The sequence below is a fragment of the Delphinapterus leucas genome, chromosome 20, assembly GCF_059928025.1.
Source record: "Delphinapterus leucas isolate spDelLeu-1000000601 "Yukka" chromosome 20, BTC_Dleu_Yukka2, whole genome shotgun sequence".
Taxonomy (NCBI): domain Eukaryota; kingdom Metazoa; phylum Chordata; class Mammalia; order Artiodactyla; family Monodontidae; genus Delphinapterus; species Delphinapterus leucas.
In genome coordinates this window covers 25,104,258-25,119,046 of record NC_143148.1, presented here as the reverse complement: position 1 = coordinate 25,119,046, position 14,789 = coordinate 25,104,258, and the positions used below count along the sequence as shown (strand labels likewise).

Below are 14,789 nucleotides of genomic sequence, written 5' to 3'. Positions count from 1 at the left end.
TCATAAAATTTAAATGTTTAATCTACTTTAGATTTTTATTAACATTTGCTTAAGTAAATTTGGTAACAAAATATGCGTAATTGTAGGTACCATAGATTCTCTTCCATTTCATCTCCTGATCAATTAAATGAAAATATTCAGGAGTAATAAACTTGATACTGTGAGTAATGGAAACAAAGAATGTGTCCAGATATATTCATTAATTCAGAAATAAAATTTAATGACTTTTAATTTTGTTTTTTATGAGTACAAACTAGGTGAACAGCCCACACTTCTGAATAATCTTACTTAAATTCTGTTTTTAGTAAGAGCACAAAGAAAATATTTGATCAGACATAGGTTTATTATTTTAGTTCAACCACTACAGTTAGCACCAATACAAAACCACAATCATGTTTACAAGGCAAAAATTGTAAAATAGCTCTGTATACTAAAATATTATCGATAATGCAGTTTGAGAATCAAAATATCAGCTGGCTGATTTTGCTTTTATGATGCATACTGGTATCTTTTTCTAGCATTATAATGCCACTTAAGAAAATTTACCATTCTTTCAATATATTTTCATTCCTAGTACACATAATTAGTTGGAAAATCCATTTAATTGGCAGTAAGGTGGGAATTTAGTCCAAAGTGCAAAGACTCATTTTGATGAGCTGTGTAATCACAAAACATGCAGTGGTGAAATTTTAATTCATAAACAATTACTATTGTTCAGTAAAGATTATTATTGTAGTGGGCATAATCATGAGAACTTATTTTCACTTGATTATAAGCAGTTCTTACCATCAGATTGCTTATGGCATGCAAGAGGTCCAATAACTCTGCCAAGGGTGTGGCAACCACTCACCAGCATGATCAGCCCACACATTAATGGTTGCCTCGATTAAGCTTCAACACAAACTTAACACACTTCTGGAAAACCTGCCTCAAAAGAGTCTCTAACACCTTCCTCACTAGCTAACCAGACATGGGTCATCATTGCTTGGCTTGACTTCTCCTTCCAGCAGCAAATTCATCACAACCTTTGTCAAATAGCTGCATGTTCCTCTTTTTCCCAGGGGGGGAGTATTGTAAAAGGAAGTCATGTCATCCTACAAAGGAAAACAATAAGCAAGTTGTTTGATTTTTTTGTTTGTAAAGAGTTGACAGGTAAAGTCAGTGTCAGCCTAGAGGGAAAAATAAATTCACAGAAATATTTCCTCATGGAAAAGATGAGCTGCTTGAGTTTTTCTTTTATTTTCCTGAGGTGTCTTCTCAGCATATAAAACAAAGACAGACATTTTTAGTATTCTCCTCTTTGCTGATAATTTTTATTTACTTAGGGAACCTTTTTACTGACAAGCATAAAATATTAAACAGAGAGCCTGGAAGGGACTATATTAGGTAGTACACAGCACCAATGTAGCCTGTTACTCATTCCCATCCTCCCCAGAATTTAATTTTATAGCCTTCTGGAACCTATGGCTCTTTTCTGGTAAAACACATTTTAACTGCTAACTATAAAAAGGAAAATTTATCTCTTCTTAGATTTCTTTTTAGTTAGAACTTCATAGCTGAATTGACTAGTAATTAACTAAAAAGTAACATTAATTCCTTAAATAAATCAGACCTCCCTCTGCCTCTCAAGTACTCTATTTAGTACTCCGTAAATCTGTTTCATAAGTTAAGTGATAAGAGATTAGGGATATTTTGAAGAATTGAGAGAAAAAAGCAATTCTACAAAAAGCTATTTTGTCTACTTACTTGTTTTTCAACTTCTTTTAGTCGACTCTCATCTTTTTGAAATTCATGAAATGCTTCTTTCACCAGTTTGTCTAGATCTACTTTGTCTTGAAATTCTAGCTCAGGGTTTCTTTCCAGTACAATGGATACAACCATTAGTAACTAGAAGAGACAGACACATTGAAAGCCAATTATATGAACCATAAAAGCGACACAGTCTGGGTATGTTTTCATTCTTTACTCAGACTGATGTATGGTCCTCATATTCCACAGTGTGTTCTGTACAATGATAGGCTTTAGGATCATCCATGGATGGAATCTTCCTAATCTTGCAAATTAGTAGCATGAGTTCTGTTTGGAAACCTCACTTTTTTTTTTCATTGTATGTATCCCTGTAGCTGTATGGAAATGTTTTTTAGTTACTTAAATAAAACTAATAACTTAGAAAAATGACTTTTCTAATCCTGTCAACAGTACATAGTGCCCTATTCACCCAAAGTGTCTGAACTCTTTCTGGTCTTCAGGCCTTAATCCTTGGTGGCAAGACACCAAAACAGTGTCCTGTGGAGCACAGGCTGCCTCGGAAGAGGTGGTAGGCAACAAAGCCAGAGAAGGCAGATGAGTTCAATGGAGATTCTGGATCTAGGCTCAGGATCAAATGACTTGGGAGTCTAGCACCCCAAAATGAGTACAATTCTGTGACATCATAGTATTTTTCAGGGGACAGCTATGTTTTAAACAATATACTTTGACTCTATGACATGAGTATTATTTGGTTTGTATAAGCTATCTTGGTTGAAGGCATCATCCTATTGTTTGGCTACCCTATACATTTATCTAAGTAGTAATGTTCATTTTATATGACAAACTGTAACATGCAAAGATTGTATCTGAGTATACAATGCTTGGTAAAGACTTTCTCATGATGATTATGGCTCCTAAGTTGGACATGGAACAGGAAGAAGGCCTCATAATTCCCAACTTGGGAATCTTTCTGAATATATTTTATTGAAATGCTTCCCAAACAGAACTGGAAAGAACCAAACGAAACAGAAAAATCCAGGGGTCACAATGTGGGAGACCTTGGGGCATGGCTTTAGTCAAAAGAATTCGAAGTTTTGCTCAAGTACTAAATGTAGATTTCTTCTGCAAAGAGAATGACTTTATTTTAGAGACAACTATGGGCACAAGATACCCAAAGGTTAACAGCACAAGGGAGGCATTCACCCTTCTGAAAACCCCATCTTTTCTTGACCCCAGTCTCTGCCTCACTCCCACATGCTATGACACTGACTGGCTGATATTCTTTCCCAAATCCTGGCACATCAGAGATAAGGCTGAATCTCACTTAGCTGACTGTAGCTCCAGATATGCTAGATTTTAGAAGGTGCCACATCCAGTTCAGCACCGAGAGCTTCTGTATCAATAAGACATATTACCCACCCTCAAGAAACACAAAGTCTGATGGAGACATTCCCAGAGAAACAGACAAAGTGAGGATGAGCTATAAATTATATCCATTCATTTGAGGGATTCTCTATGTATTTTTTTTCCTTTTTCTTTACTTATTTATTTATTTATTTTCTCTCTATGTATTTGATATAATGTTTTAAAATGGCAAAAAAGCATGTGTACACATGCACACGCACGTGTGTGTGTACATTAGCATTTAACTTTATATGGAGCAATGATGATACACAAAATTACATGTCTTCTCTGTTCACAGAGAGATGTCTAGAAAGGTGTCCCTCAAAATAATAGTGGCAATCTATTGTGAGTGGATATAGAGACATTTTTGACTTTCTTTTCTATAATTTTCTGAACTATCGAAATTTTCTACAATAGTCATGAATTATTTCTGTAAACAGAAAAAAAAAAAAGACAAATAGAAAAAGGTCACTTCCTCTTTTTCATGGTACTGTTGATGCACTTACTGTGGGGGTGAGTGTATAGCTGAGAAAGTTGGGCAGTTAGCCTTTCCACCCTGATGGATTTAAGATGTCTGAATTGTTCATGTGCTTTGACTTGGGTCAAGGATGGTCATCTCCTCCAGGACTCAACTGGAGATTTGGGTTAGGTGAGGAGTGGAATTCCTGGTCTCTTGGGCAGTTTCCTTATACTACTTTTCAGGGAACAGATAGAAAGCACTTCTTCAGCAATCTACATTTTAAAATACAAACCTCCACAACTATCTGTCTGTATTTTGGCTGGTCAATATTTCCCAACATGTCTTCCACAAGGAGAGAGAAATTCATCTCATACATGGTCATATCTGACAGGGTTGGTTGCTGAAAGAAATAACTCAATATTAATATGCTGCATTGTTATATCCTGGTTCCCACTTAATAGGAAAATTTCATTTTCTAGTCAATAATCTTTTTCAGCTTCTACAAAACCTTAGAGAGCATTTTCAGCTATATGACTGGATTTTATATATGTCAAATTACTGAAGCCAACCAGCTGACTATTGTGATAAATTAAACCTCCTGTTTTTAGTAGTTATCTTCACTATTTTAATGTTTTTAGGGAAAAGGGACTATATTAGAAAACCACTTCAATACACAAACGGAACAGCCAAAAATTGAGACAACAAATAAGAGTACATATTGCTTTCAGAATTAACACAAGAAGTTATGCTTGCTGTCAGACTTCAGCATGTAAGTCACCTGCTATTAAATTAACATCATTTCTGTGGCAGGTCCTTTCTGAGCTGGCAGCATAAAAATGCATACAAATAAGTGAAATAATATTATGTGCAGAAAAAAGCAAAACAAAAAATAATGTTCTCTACTCTACTCTTGATATTTCATTTAAGACAAGAGTATTGCAAAATCTTCCATTCACATTCCACAAACCAAATGAAAGCAGAAAATAAACTCAAATCTGAACCATATCTGGGCATGGTAGATAATCTTCAAAGGATGGAAGGAAAGGCTCTAAATGTTAGGCTTATATGGTGGAAAGCAGATGGAGTCCCCAGAATTATTACCAGAGATGCAGAGATAGTGAGTCATACTTATTTGCTTTTACCTCAGTGATGATTTACAGTGAACTTAATCACAGCCTCAGAACAATATCTATCTATGTACTACTCAAAATGGGACCCAGCAGAAATGTCTCCTTTCAATCAAATGACAGCAGTGTTATTCTGCTTGGTATAATAATGCCTCAGTCCTATATTCAGTATGGTCCATCTATTGTATTCTATATTCAATACAATCCAACATAATATTAATGTTTACAGGTAGTACCTAATTTGGGGAAAATGAAGCTGGTTGTTCAACAGGGTGCGGGCATACCTTGTTTTATGGTGCTTCACTTTACTGCACTTTGCAGATTTTTTTTTACAAATTGAAGGTTTGTGGCAACCCTGTGTTGTTATATGATGGTTACCAATTTTTAGCAATAAAGTACTTTTTAATTAAGGTACATGCATTGTTTTTTTAGACATAATGCTATTGCACACTTAGTAGACTACAGTATAGTGTAAACATAATTTTTATATGCACTGGAAAACCAGAAAATTTTATGTAATTTGCTTTATTGCAATCGTCTGGAACCAAACCTGCAATATTTGACATATGCCTGTAATTATAACTGTTTAGATGTCTAGCAATGAGACTAATGGAGTTACAGAAGAAAAGGAAGAACTTTTCATGGGTTCACATCAATTTCCTTTTAATATATCTCATTTGAAAAGTCAACCTAGCTAGTATGCAATACAGTAGTTAAACCTAGAGAAGAGACATCAAGGCTGCCTTATTTTCCAATCTCTGAAAGAAGTGGCAACTGTAGCAGAGAAGTTAAGAGAAAAGGCTCAGAAGTCAAATTGCCGGGGAAGGGGGTTGCACTCTGGGTCAGCTACTTCCTAGATGTGTGACCTTGGAAAAACCACTTAGCTGTGCTTTAGTTTCCTCATCTGTCAAACTAACAATAAAGTACCTACCTCAGAAGACTGTTGTGAGAATTAAAGGAGCACTTAGAAAAGTGCCTGGCACATAAAAATACTTAACATGTAGTTGTTGTTAGCAAGGAGAAAATACTAAATGTAAGTGACCCAGGCAATTAGACAATTAAAAGAATATCTGGTAGGTATTAGCGGGGGTTGGGAAAGAAGCTAACAAAACATTGCCAGAGTCCACCGTACATGGACACAAGGCCTAGCAGAAGAAGCAGGACACGAACAGTAGAGGCCAGTTCCCCACCCACAGGAGACAGAGCTGCTCCATACAACGGTCACAGAGCATCTGGGAAAGGGCTGGAGCACCTATACTGGCGGCCGACAAGAACCACTCAACAGTTTGTTAATAGCATAAAGAATCCTTTTAAAAAGTTCTTATTCATTTTTGAAAATAAATAATAGATTCACAAAGTTCAAATTCTGAAAGGTTAAAAAGGGTTTTCAGTGAAAAGCTGCTCTGTCCCCCCAGACCACAGTTCCTTTTCCCAAAGGCAAAACTAGAACGCTACCAATTTCTTATGAATCCTTTCAGAAATACCCTATGTACATATAAACAAAATGAGTATGGGTGTGTGTATTTAAGAATATTTTATTTTCACAGATATAGAGATCAAACTAGTAGTTGCCAGTGGGGTGAGGGAAGAGGAGAGGGGCAAGATAGGGGTAAGGGACTACGAGGTACAAACAATGCATAAAATAAATAAGCTGCAAGTATATACTATATAGCAGTGGTCCCCAACCTTTTTGGCACCAGGGACTGGTTTCATGGAAGACAATTTTTCTACGGAGCGGGGTGGGGGTGGGAGGGGATTGTTTCGGGATGATGCAAGCGCATTACATTGATTGTGAACTTTATTTCTATTATTATTACATTGTAATATATAATGAAATAATTATACAACTCACCATAATGCAGAATCAGTGGGAGCCCTGAGCTCGTTTTCACTTGCCACTGCCTGTAGGGTTTTGATATGAGTCTGCAAGCAACTGATTTATTATGGTCTCTGTGCAGTCAAACCTCTCTGCTAATGATAATCTGTATTTAGAGCCACTCCCCAGCGCTCGCATCACTGCCTCAGCTCCACCTCAGATCATCAGGCATTAGATTCTCCTAAGGGGCACGCAACCTAGATCCCTCGCATGCGCAGTTCACAGCAGGGTTTGCGCTCCTATGAGAATCTAATGCTGCCACTGATCTGACAAGAGGTGCAGCTCAGGATGTAATGAGAGAGATGGGGAGTGGCTGTAAATACAGATGAAGCTTCACTTGCTCACTCGCCCGCCACTCACCTCCTGCTGTGCAGCCCACTTCCTAACAGGCCATGGACCAGTACTGGTCTGTGGCCCAGGGGTTGGGGACCCTTGCTATACAGCACAGGGAATACAGCCAATATTTTATAATAACTTTAAATAGAGTATAATTTATAAAAATAATGAATCACTATGTTGTACACCTGAAACTAATATTGTAAATCAAGTATACTTCAATAAAAAAGAATACTTTGTATAAAGACCTTCATCAAGAATAATTTGTTTGATGTTTCAACACTACAAACAGATACAGTACTCCATTTCTTGAAGGCCTAATTATTCCCTGACACCTAAATCATTGTGCATAAGCGCAATGATTTAGGTGTCAGGATTAAATAAAATAATTAAATCAAAGAGGCAGGCCAGTTTATATAACTTGGGAAACCATCTAAAGGAGGGAACACTAATTCATTCGGACCAACGGTGAGCTACATCTCAATTAAATGATTGTCTAATGACCTAAAAAGTTACTGTACTTTTCACATTCAGTGCAGTTCTTAACTAGTAACTTCCTTATCCACAGCATTACTAAGTCACCTTGTTTCTTAAGACTGATTTGGTTCTGTCTTTTGAATGTATGTTTTCCTGTTTGTGAGGTCCCCCAGCACTGGCCCATTACAGTTGGTGGTGAAGGAATACCACCACTCAGTAATGTCAATATAAGAAACCCTAAATTCACTAATAAGCAAACAAAGGAAGGATAGATTGATTGGCAAAAGGTTTGACCATACGGTGCCTTTAAACTGAGAACTTCCTTGAAACATCTGAAATATGATAAAACAAAATGTTTTTTTTATTGAATACAACTTGCAAGCAAAATATCCATTTGTAAAACAAGGCTTTTTTATAGAGGAACACTAAAATTGAAAAATAAAAGGAACTCAGATTGGGAAAAAATATTTCCAATCCAACTGACCAGACTTATTTTCTCCCTTCAGGTATCTGGATACCCCTACTTTAAATACTCTTAGAGAATGGAATACGTAGAAAAGTTATTTTCAAAGCAGAGAAGGAAAGAACTCTCTGCTCCTTGAGGTCCCTTTAGAAGTCCCTTTACTGACACAAACACAGTGGGGCTGTACCTGGGGCAAATGCCTTCCAGCTACAATGATTCCATTGGGTGTGCGCTCCAGGATCTGCCACACTCGGTCATAGAACTCAGGGGGAGTTCTATTCAAAGACCCATCGATCTGACGCCTGTTCAGCCAACATCTGTAGACGAAAAGAAAATGCCTCAGTGTTGAAAAACAAGCTTGTTCTGGCAGAAAGCAGGGCTTTTATATGGATTAACTGTTCCAATAGAGTGAGCAAGAAAAGCCAAATTCCATCAATGATGCTTATCTACCATGTGTTACAGAGGTTACTAAATATTTCAAAGTGAAAACAGAGCTTGCAGGAAAGGAGAAAACCCCCAAGATTTAAAGAAATTTAACAAGCAAAATGTTATTCTCTAGTAAGTTACTTACAACTCACTATGTGATTAAATGACTTTCTAACATGTAAAGCAGCTCAATGTAAAAACACAGCAGCAGTCATTTTCAAAATTAGTTCATGTGGTCCTCACATACAATAAAATGTAAGCTCCATGAAGACATGGGCATTGTATTGATATATATAGCTTGATCATTCCTATACACTTCTCCAAGAAAGGTGCTTAATAAACACCTGATAAGTGGGTGAATGCTCAAAAAAGCATGATGTATCTAATGAAATTACCTTATTTTAAGCTTATGTGTCAATTTAAACCTTATATTTAGTTTTAAACCTTAATTTAAATATGGCCAAAGTACCAGTGCTGAAGAATCAGTTACCAAATTTTACATGTCATAATAATCGACATGTAAGAGTCAAAATTCTAGATCTATTATTTGCATGAAGTATTAAACCTTAAAGATATAATAGTTATTTCAATCACAAACTGCTAAAGATGCAGAATTTGCATAATCTGAAAAGAACACACAAATGACATAGTAGTATATTCTTACAAAAGCTGAAGATAGTAACAAATATAAACTTTTTATACTTGGTATTAAAACAGGCTGCAGAGTAAAATGTGTCATCAACCACAAGGTGGGAATGTAATGACCAACAGTATTTCTAGGTGTGAAAATAGCTATGCATGATACAGTAAACATAAAAAGACATTTTTGTTCTGGTGAAAGAGGACCAATGAAATTACATCACTACATAAGTGAGGAGGCACTTTTTTGGACATACAGCTTGTTTTGGTAGACCCACACTTGTGTGGCTGGGTTCAGTGCTATGCTAAAGAGAAAAAGCCAAAGGAGTTCCTTCATGACGTTTTATTTTGGATAATGAGTGTGCAAACTGAATATCCTATATTCTGCATTTGATTTTTTTCCCCCTATTTCCTTTGTTTGGCAACAACAAAAGAGATGTTTTCCAAGTTCTATGAAGTCATGGTTAATACTATAAAAAGGAGATGTTTGCTTAGAACAACATAAAAGGTAGAAATGTGTGAAAACTCACAGAGGAGGAATTATTTTAGAAGAATTCTCTTATTTTTACTTTTTTGGCTTCTTATTTTGAAAAAAATTAGACTTACAGAAAAGTAAAAAAAAAAAATTAATGAAGTTCCTCTTTACTCAACTTCCTCTACTTCTGTCATCTTACATAACCAATAGCACAACTATTCGAAACCAGGAAATAAACTACTAATCTACAGACCTTATTCAAATTTTGCCAATTTCACCACAAATATCCTTGTTTTGGGCCTGGATCCCATCCAGGACCCCACACTGCGTTTAGTTTCCAGGTTTCCTTAGGTTCCTCTACTCTGTGACAGTTCCTCAATCTTCATCTTTCACGACTTTGACATTTTAGAAATGTCAGTTATTTTGTAGAATGTACCTCAATTTAGGTTCGTCTGACGTTTTCTCATGATAAGACTTAGGTTATGCATTTTTCACAGGAATACCCAGAAATAGTTGTACCCTTCTCAGCACATCATATCAGGGGGTATGTGATGTTGATGTATCTTATTAATGGTGATGTTAACCTTGATCATTTAGTTAAGGTGGAGTCTGCTGGGTTTCTGCACTGTCAAGTTACAATTTTTCCTTTTAAAATTAAAAAGTATCTTGAATGGAAATACTTTGAAATTATGCAAATTTTCCATTTCTCATCATACTTCTACCCACTAAATTTAGTGGTTCTTGCCTACAATAGTTATTACTCTTGTATTTGCCTAATGGTGATTTTTTTATTTCCATCATTCCATCTATACTTATTAATTGGAATTCCATTGTAATACAAGTCCCTTCTCTCCCATTTACCTATTTATATCAGCATGGACTCATGGATATTTATTCTACCAGATGTAATCCAATAGTATCATTATTTATTTTCTTGCTCAAATTGTTCCAGCTTTGGCCATTGAGTCTTCTTCACATTGTCTCCAGCATCCTTCTAACACACCTCTATAATTTTTTGGAGCATTTTCTTACTTTCTGGTACCACAAGATGCTCCAGGTTCATCTTGTACTTTTCTTGCCCCAGCCCTGGAATCAACCATTTCTCCAAGGAACTCTGGTTCCTTTATTAGAAAGTGGTATTTGGAAATCAATATCTGGGCACTAGGTTTGCCCATTGCTATTGGGGTTTCATTGCTTCTAGGTTCTTTCAGTGGACACCTAGAAAAGATATGGATGTATGCTCGCATATACATATCCACATTTATTGCTGTATTTATTTCTGTATCTATACATCTGTGTAAAAATCATGAATTCATACTGATACTCCCAGTTCCAGCCCAAAACCACAGGGTATATTCTAGCCACTCCTCTTTCCTTATTTGTAACTACATTTTCCAACAGTGAAAAAAAATCTGGCTCAAATTAGCCACATTTACTTATTTATTTAATATCAGTGTGTGTATGTATACACACCATATATATAACACTATGTGTGTATATGTGCATATATATATATATATAAAAATAAATATATATAAATTCCAGAATTGCTAATTCCTACCTCTGTGAGAAAAAAATTTATTATACAGAGTACAGGATTTGTGTGCAGTTCTTTTTTGTTCAGCTTTACAGTGTCTAGTCAATGTTTTCCAAAGGTACTTTGGTTAATTCTTGTCATCCCCTCCCCCTTCAGTGTGGTGATATTATTCATTTGTAATATGGTTAGGGTCAGTTGTTACTGTTTGTATTCTATTTTGGGTACCTTGCACACATGGATTAATTTTAATTAATTATTTATATTTGGGGAATATAAAACATTACCATAGTTTAAGAGTCAGAGCTATTCAAATGGTATACTCAAATGGAAGGTATATTCAAATGGAAGTGTTGCTCAACCCTCAACCCTACTGCACTGTACCTATTTTTTTCATTCTTCCCACCCTGTTCCTCCCCACTCCCTGAAGGTAACCAATTTCATTAGTTTCTGATTTATCCTTCCTGTATTTCTTCTGTAAAAGTAAGCAGATATCCCCTTCTTTCTTACATGAAGAGTATTGTACGATACATACTCTTTTGTACTTTGCTGGGTTTTTAAAAAATTTTTATTTTATTTATTTTACTTATTTATTTTGGTTGCTCCTGGTCTTAGTTGTGGCAGGCAGATTCCTTAGTTGCAGCTCACAGCCTCCTTAGTTGCGGTTCAGCAGCTCCTTAGCTGCAGCAGTATGTTCCTTAGTTGTGGCACATGTGCTCCTTAGTTGTGGCTGGCGGGCTCTCTAGCTGCAGTTCACGGGCTCCTTAGTCATGGCATGCGAACTCCCAGCCACAGCATGCATGCGGGATCCAGTTCCCCTGACCAGGGATCGAACCCACGTTTCCCCACACTGGAAGGCAGATTCTCAACCACTGCGCCACCAGGAAAGTCCTCTGGTTTCTCTTCAGAGTGTGTAAATCTTTTGCCTTTTACTTTGCTGTTTTTATGTAACGATATAGCCTAGAAATTATTCTATATCAGTTCATAGAGACCACACTCATTCTTTTTTCACAACTTCATAGTACTCCACTGTGTGGACATACCACAGTTTATTCAAATAATCCCTCATGCATGGGGACTAAGGTCATAGGCATTCCAAAATTTGCAATTATGAACAATGATGCAATGAACAACCTTGTGCATATATATAATATCTATTCATGCTGTTGGAGGCAACCTGCAGGGTGGGTCCCTAAAAGTAAGACTGCTGGGTCAAAGGGTAAGTGCAAATGTAGACTTTTTTTTAGATGTTGTCCAATTCCCATATAGAAGAGTTGTAGTCACCAGATATATATGGGAGTGTCTGTTTCTCCACAGCCTCAGCAAATGTTTGCCATACTGTTTAACTTTGCTAGTCTGATAGATGAGAAATGGTATCTCAATGTGTTTTAATTTACATTTCTCTAATTATGAGTTAGTTTGAACATCTTTCCAAATATTTAAGGTCCATTTTTAAATTTTTTAAATGAATTGATCAATCATATTTTCCCCCATTTTTCTCTTAGGTTTTTGGTTCTTTGTCCTTCAGTTTCTAAGATTCTTGGATATTAGCTCTTTGTAACAAATGTTCTATTCCAGCTTCTCAGTTGTCTTTTGGCATTGTCTATTTTTTCACCATGCAAAGTGTTGCTTTTAATTTTTATACAGTCTTAATAATCTTTTATTGCCCCTGGGTTTGAATCATAGTTAGAAAGTCTTTCCCATACCAAGGTTACAAAGGAATTTACCCATGTCTTCTTTTTTTTTGAATTTATTTTTTTATATTTATTCCATTTTATTTTTTTTGGCTGCGTTGGGTCTTTGTTGCTATGCATGGGCTTTCTCTAGTTGCAGTGAGCTGGGGCTACTCTCTGTTGTGGTGTGAGGGCTTCTCATTGCAGTGGCTTCTCTTGTTGTGAAGCACAGGCTCTAGGCATGTGGGCTTCAGTAGTTGCAGCACACATGCTCAGTAGTTGTGGCTTGCAGGCTCTAGAGTGCAGGCTCAGTAGTTGTGGCACATGGGCTTAGTTGCTCTGTGGCATGAGGGATCTTCCCGGACCAGGGCTTGAACCTGTGTCTCCTGCATTGGGAGATGGATTCTTAACCACTGTGCCACCAGGGAAGTCCCAACCCATGTCTTCTTTTAGCACTAGTATGGTTTCTTTTTATTTTTTTAACGTTTAGATCATTAATCTGTTTGGAGTTTATTCTCAAGTACAGTATAAAGTATGAATTTTATTTTATCTTTTCCAAATGGCTATCCAGTTGTCCCATCACTATTTATTTAAAAAGTCCATCCTTGACCCAATGATTTTGAGATGTCATACATGAAATTATCATACATGAAAATTCCTTATGTTCTTGGGGGGTCTATTTCTGGACTTTTTATTCTGTTCAACTGTTCTATTTTTCTGTTCATGTACCAGCATCACATTATTTTAATTATAAAGACTTTTAAATAGTTTTACTGTCTCTCTTAGGGCAAGTCTTTGTTTTATGCTTTTCTGGTTATTCTTGCATGTTTGTTTTTCCACAGGAAGTTTAGTATTAACTGGTCTAACTCCATAAAACAGTTTGTTGGAATTTTATTGGAATTTCATTAAACTTGTAAACAGACATCTTTAAAATGTTGAATTTTCCTGTCTAAGAACAAGGATGCTCTTCCATTTGTTCAAATATACTTTTGCAAAAGACTTCTTCTCTAGGTATTTCTAGGCATATAACTATACCTTGGAAAGTACCAGGCACACAGATAGTGCTCAATAAATGCTTGCTTAAATAATTTTATTACAGCACTTTCTGTAATAAAAATAACTCTTCAATTCAATGCAATCCAAGGTATTTGTTTTGCTTTTATTCTAAGATTAGCACAAGTTAAGTCTAAGACAAGTTTTACCTGAATAAGTTTACAGTCTACTTAGAGAGACAGAGTTACAGGCAAGATATTTAAGTAACATTACCAAATCCAAACTTTTATGCCAAAATGTTGGGAGGAATTGACCAAAGTGGAATGAAGTGTTACATTCTGCATAGAATAATAAAGATTAAGAAACGTTTACAATCTATACCTGAAAAAAGTATAAAATTCAAATCAACACAAAATCACAACTGAAGGCAATTTTTTGTTTTTTGTTTTTTTTTGCGGTACGTGGGCTTCTCACTGTTGTGGCCTCTCCCGTTGCGGAGCACAGGCTCCAGATGCGCAGGCTCAGCGGCCATGGCTCACGGGCCCAGCCGCTCCCCGGCATGTGGGATCTTCCCGGACCGGGGCACAAACCCGTGTCCCCTGCATCGGCAGGCGGACTCCCAACCACTGCGCCACGAGGGAAGCCCTGAAGACAATTTTAATTAGTATCTCTAGGTATGCTGCCCATCTACTGGTCTTTGATAAAGGATCCTCATTACCTTCCATTCCGTTGAGGCTGCAGAATATCCAACAGGAGCTGTTTCACTTCAGTAGGTGACAACTGATATAAGTCTCTGGCTGGCTTGTTTCCACCACGGATCTGTAGTTCATACTTCATAGCATGGATGATCCACCTGAAACAAAACAGGGAAAGCATGAATCAATAACTGTTGAAATAAAATCACCTTGTGCTTCTTTTGGCAATGCCCTTAACAGCACTGACCCATCCAAAGAGGAATGAAGAAAAGGCCATTTGAATTTCCTGAACTGCTGATATAATTACTTCCATCAAGATTATGTGACATGATCAGCCTCTTAAAAATGAGCCCTGCTTGTGCATATGTGGACAGGTAGTAAAACATGAAAGCAGACAGGTGCTTAGGTTCTTACCAAGTGAGACTGATGAGTAGTGGCTGCCGCACTACTGTTTTCTTAATA

General features: G+C 36.7%; 1 protein-coding gene across 6 annotated transcripts in view; it reads right to left on the bottom strand.

Moving 5' to 3' along the window:
• Positions 1 to 324: 324 nt before the first annotated feature.
• PHKB (phosphorylase kinase regulatory subunit beta) overlaps positions 325 to 14,789 on the bottom strand; it is a 208,101-nt gene continuing 193,636 nt past the window's right edge. For 4 of the 6 annotated variants that reach the window (XM_089902984.1, XM_089902986.1, XM_089902985.1 and 1 more), the window contains 6 exons: positions 14,742 to 14,789; positions 14,351 to 14,485; positions 8,080 to 8,209; positions 3,906 to 4,013; positions 1,747 to 1,887; positions 325 to 1,094 (listed from right to left, as the gene is read on the bottom strand). In XM_089902984.1, coding sequence (XP_089759110.1) covers positions 957 to 1,094; positions 1,747 to 1,887; positions 3,906 to 4,013; positions 8,080 to 8,209; positions 14,351 to 14,485; positions 14,742 to 14,789 — 700 coding nt within the window. In that variant the 3' untranslated portion in view covers positions 325 to 956. The remainder of the gene's footprint in view (positions 1,095 to 1,746; positions 1,888 to 3,905; positions 4,014 to 8,079; positions 8,210 to 14,350; positions 14,486 to 14,741) is intronic. The other 2 variants (XM_022555124.3, XM_022555122.3) reach the window with 1 other exon arrangement.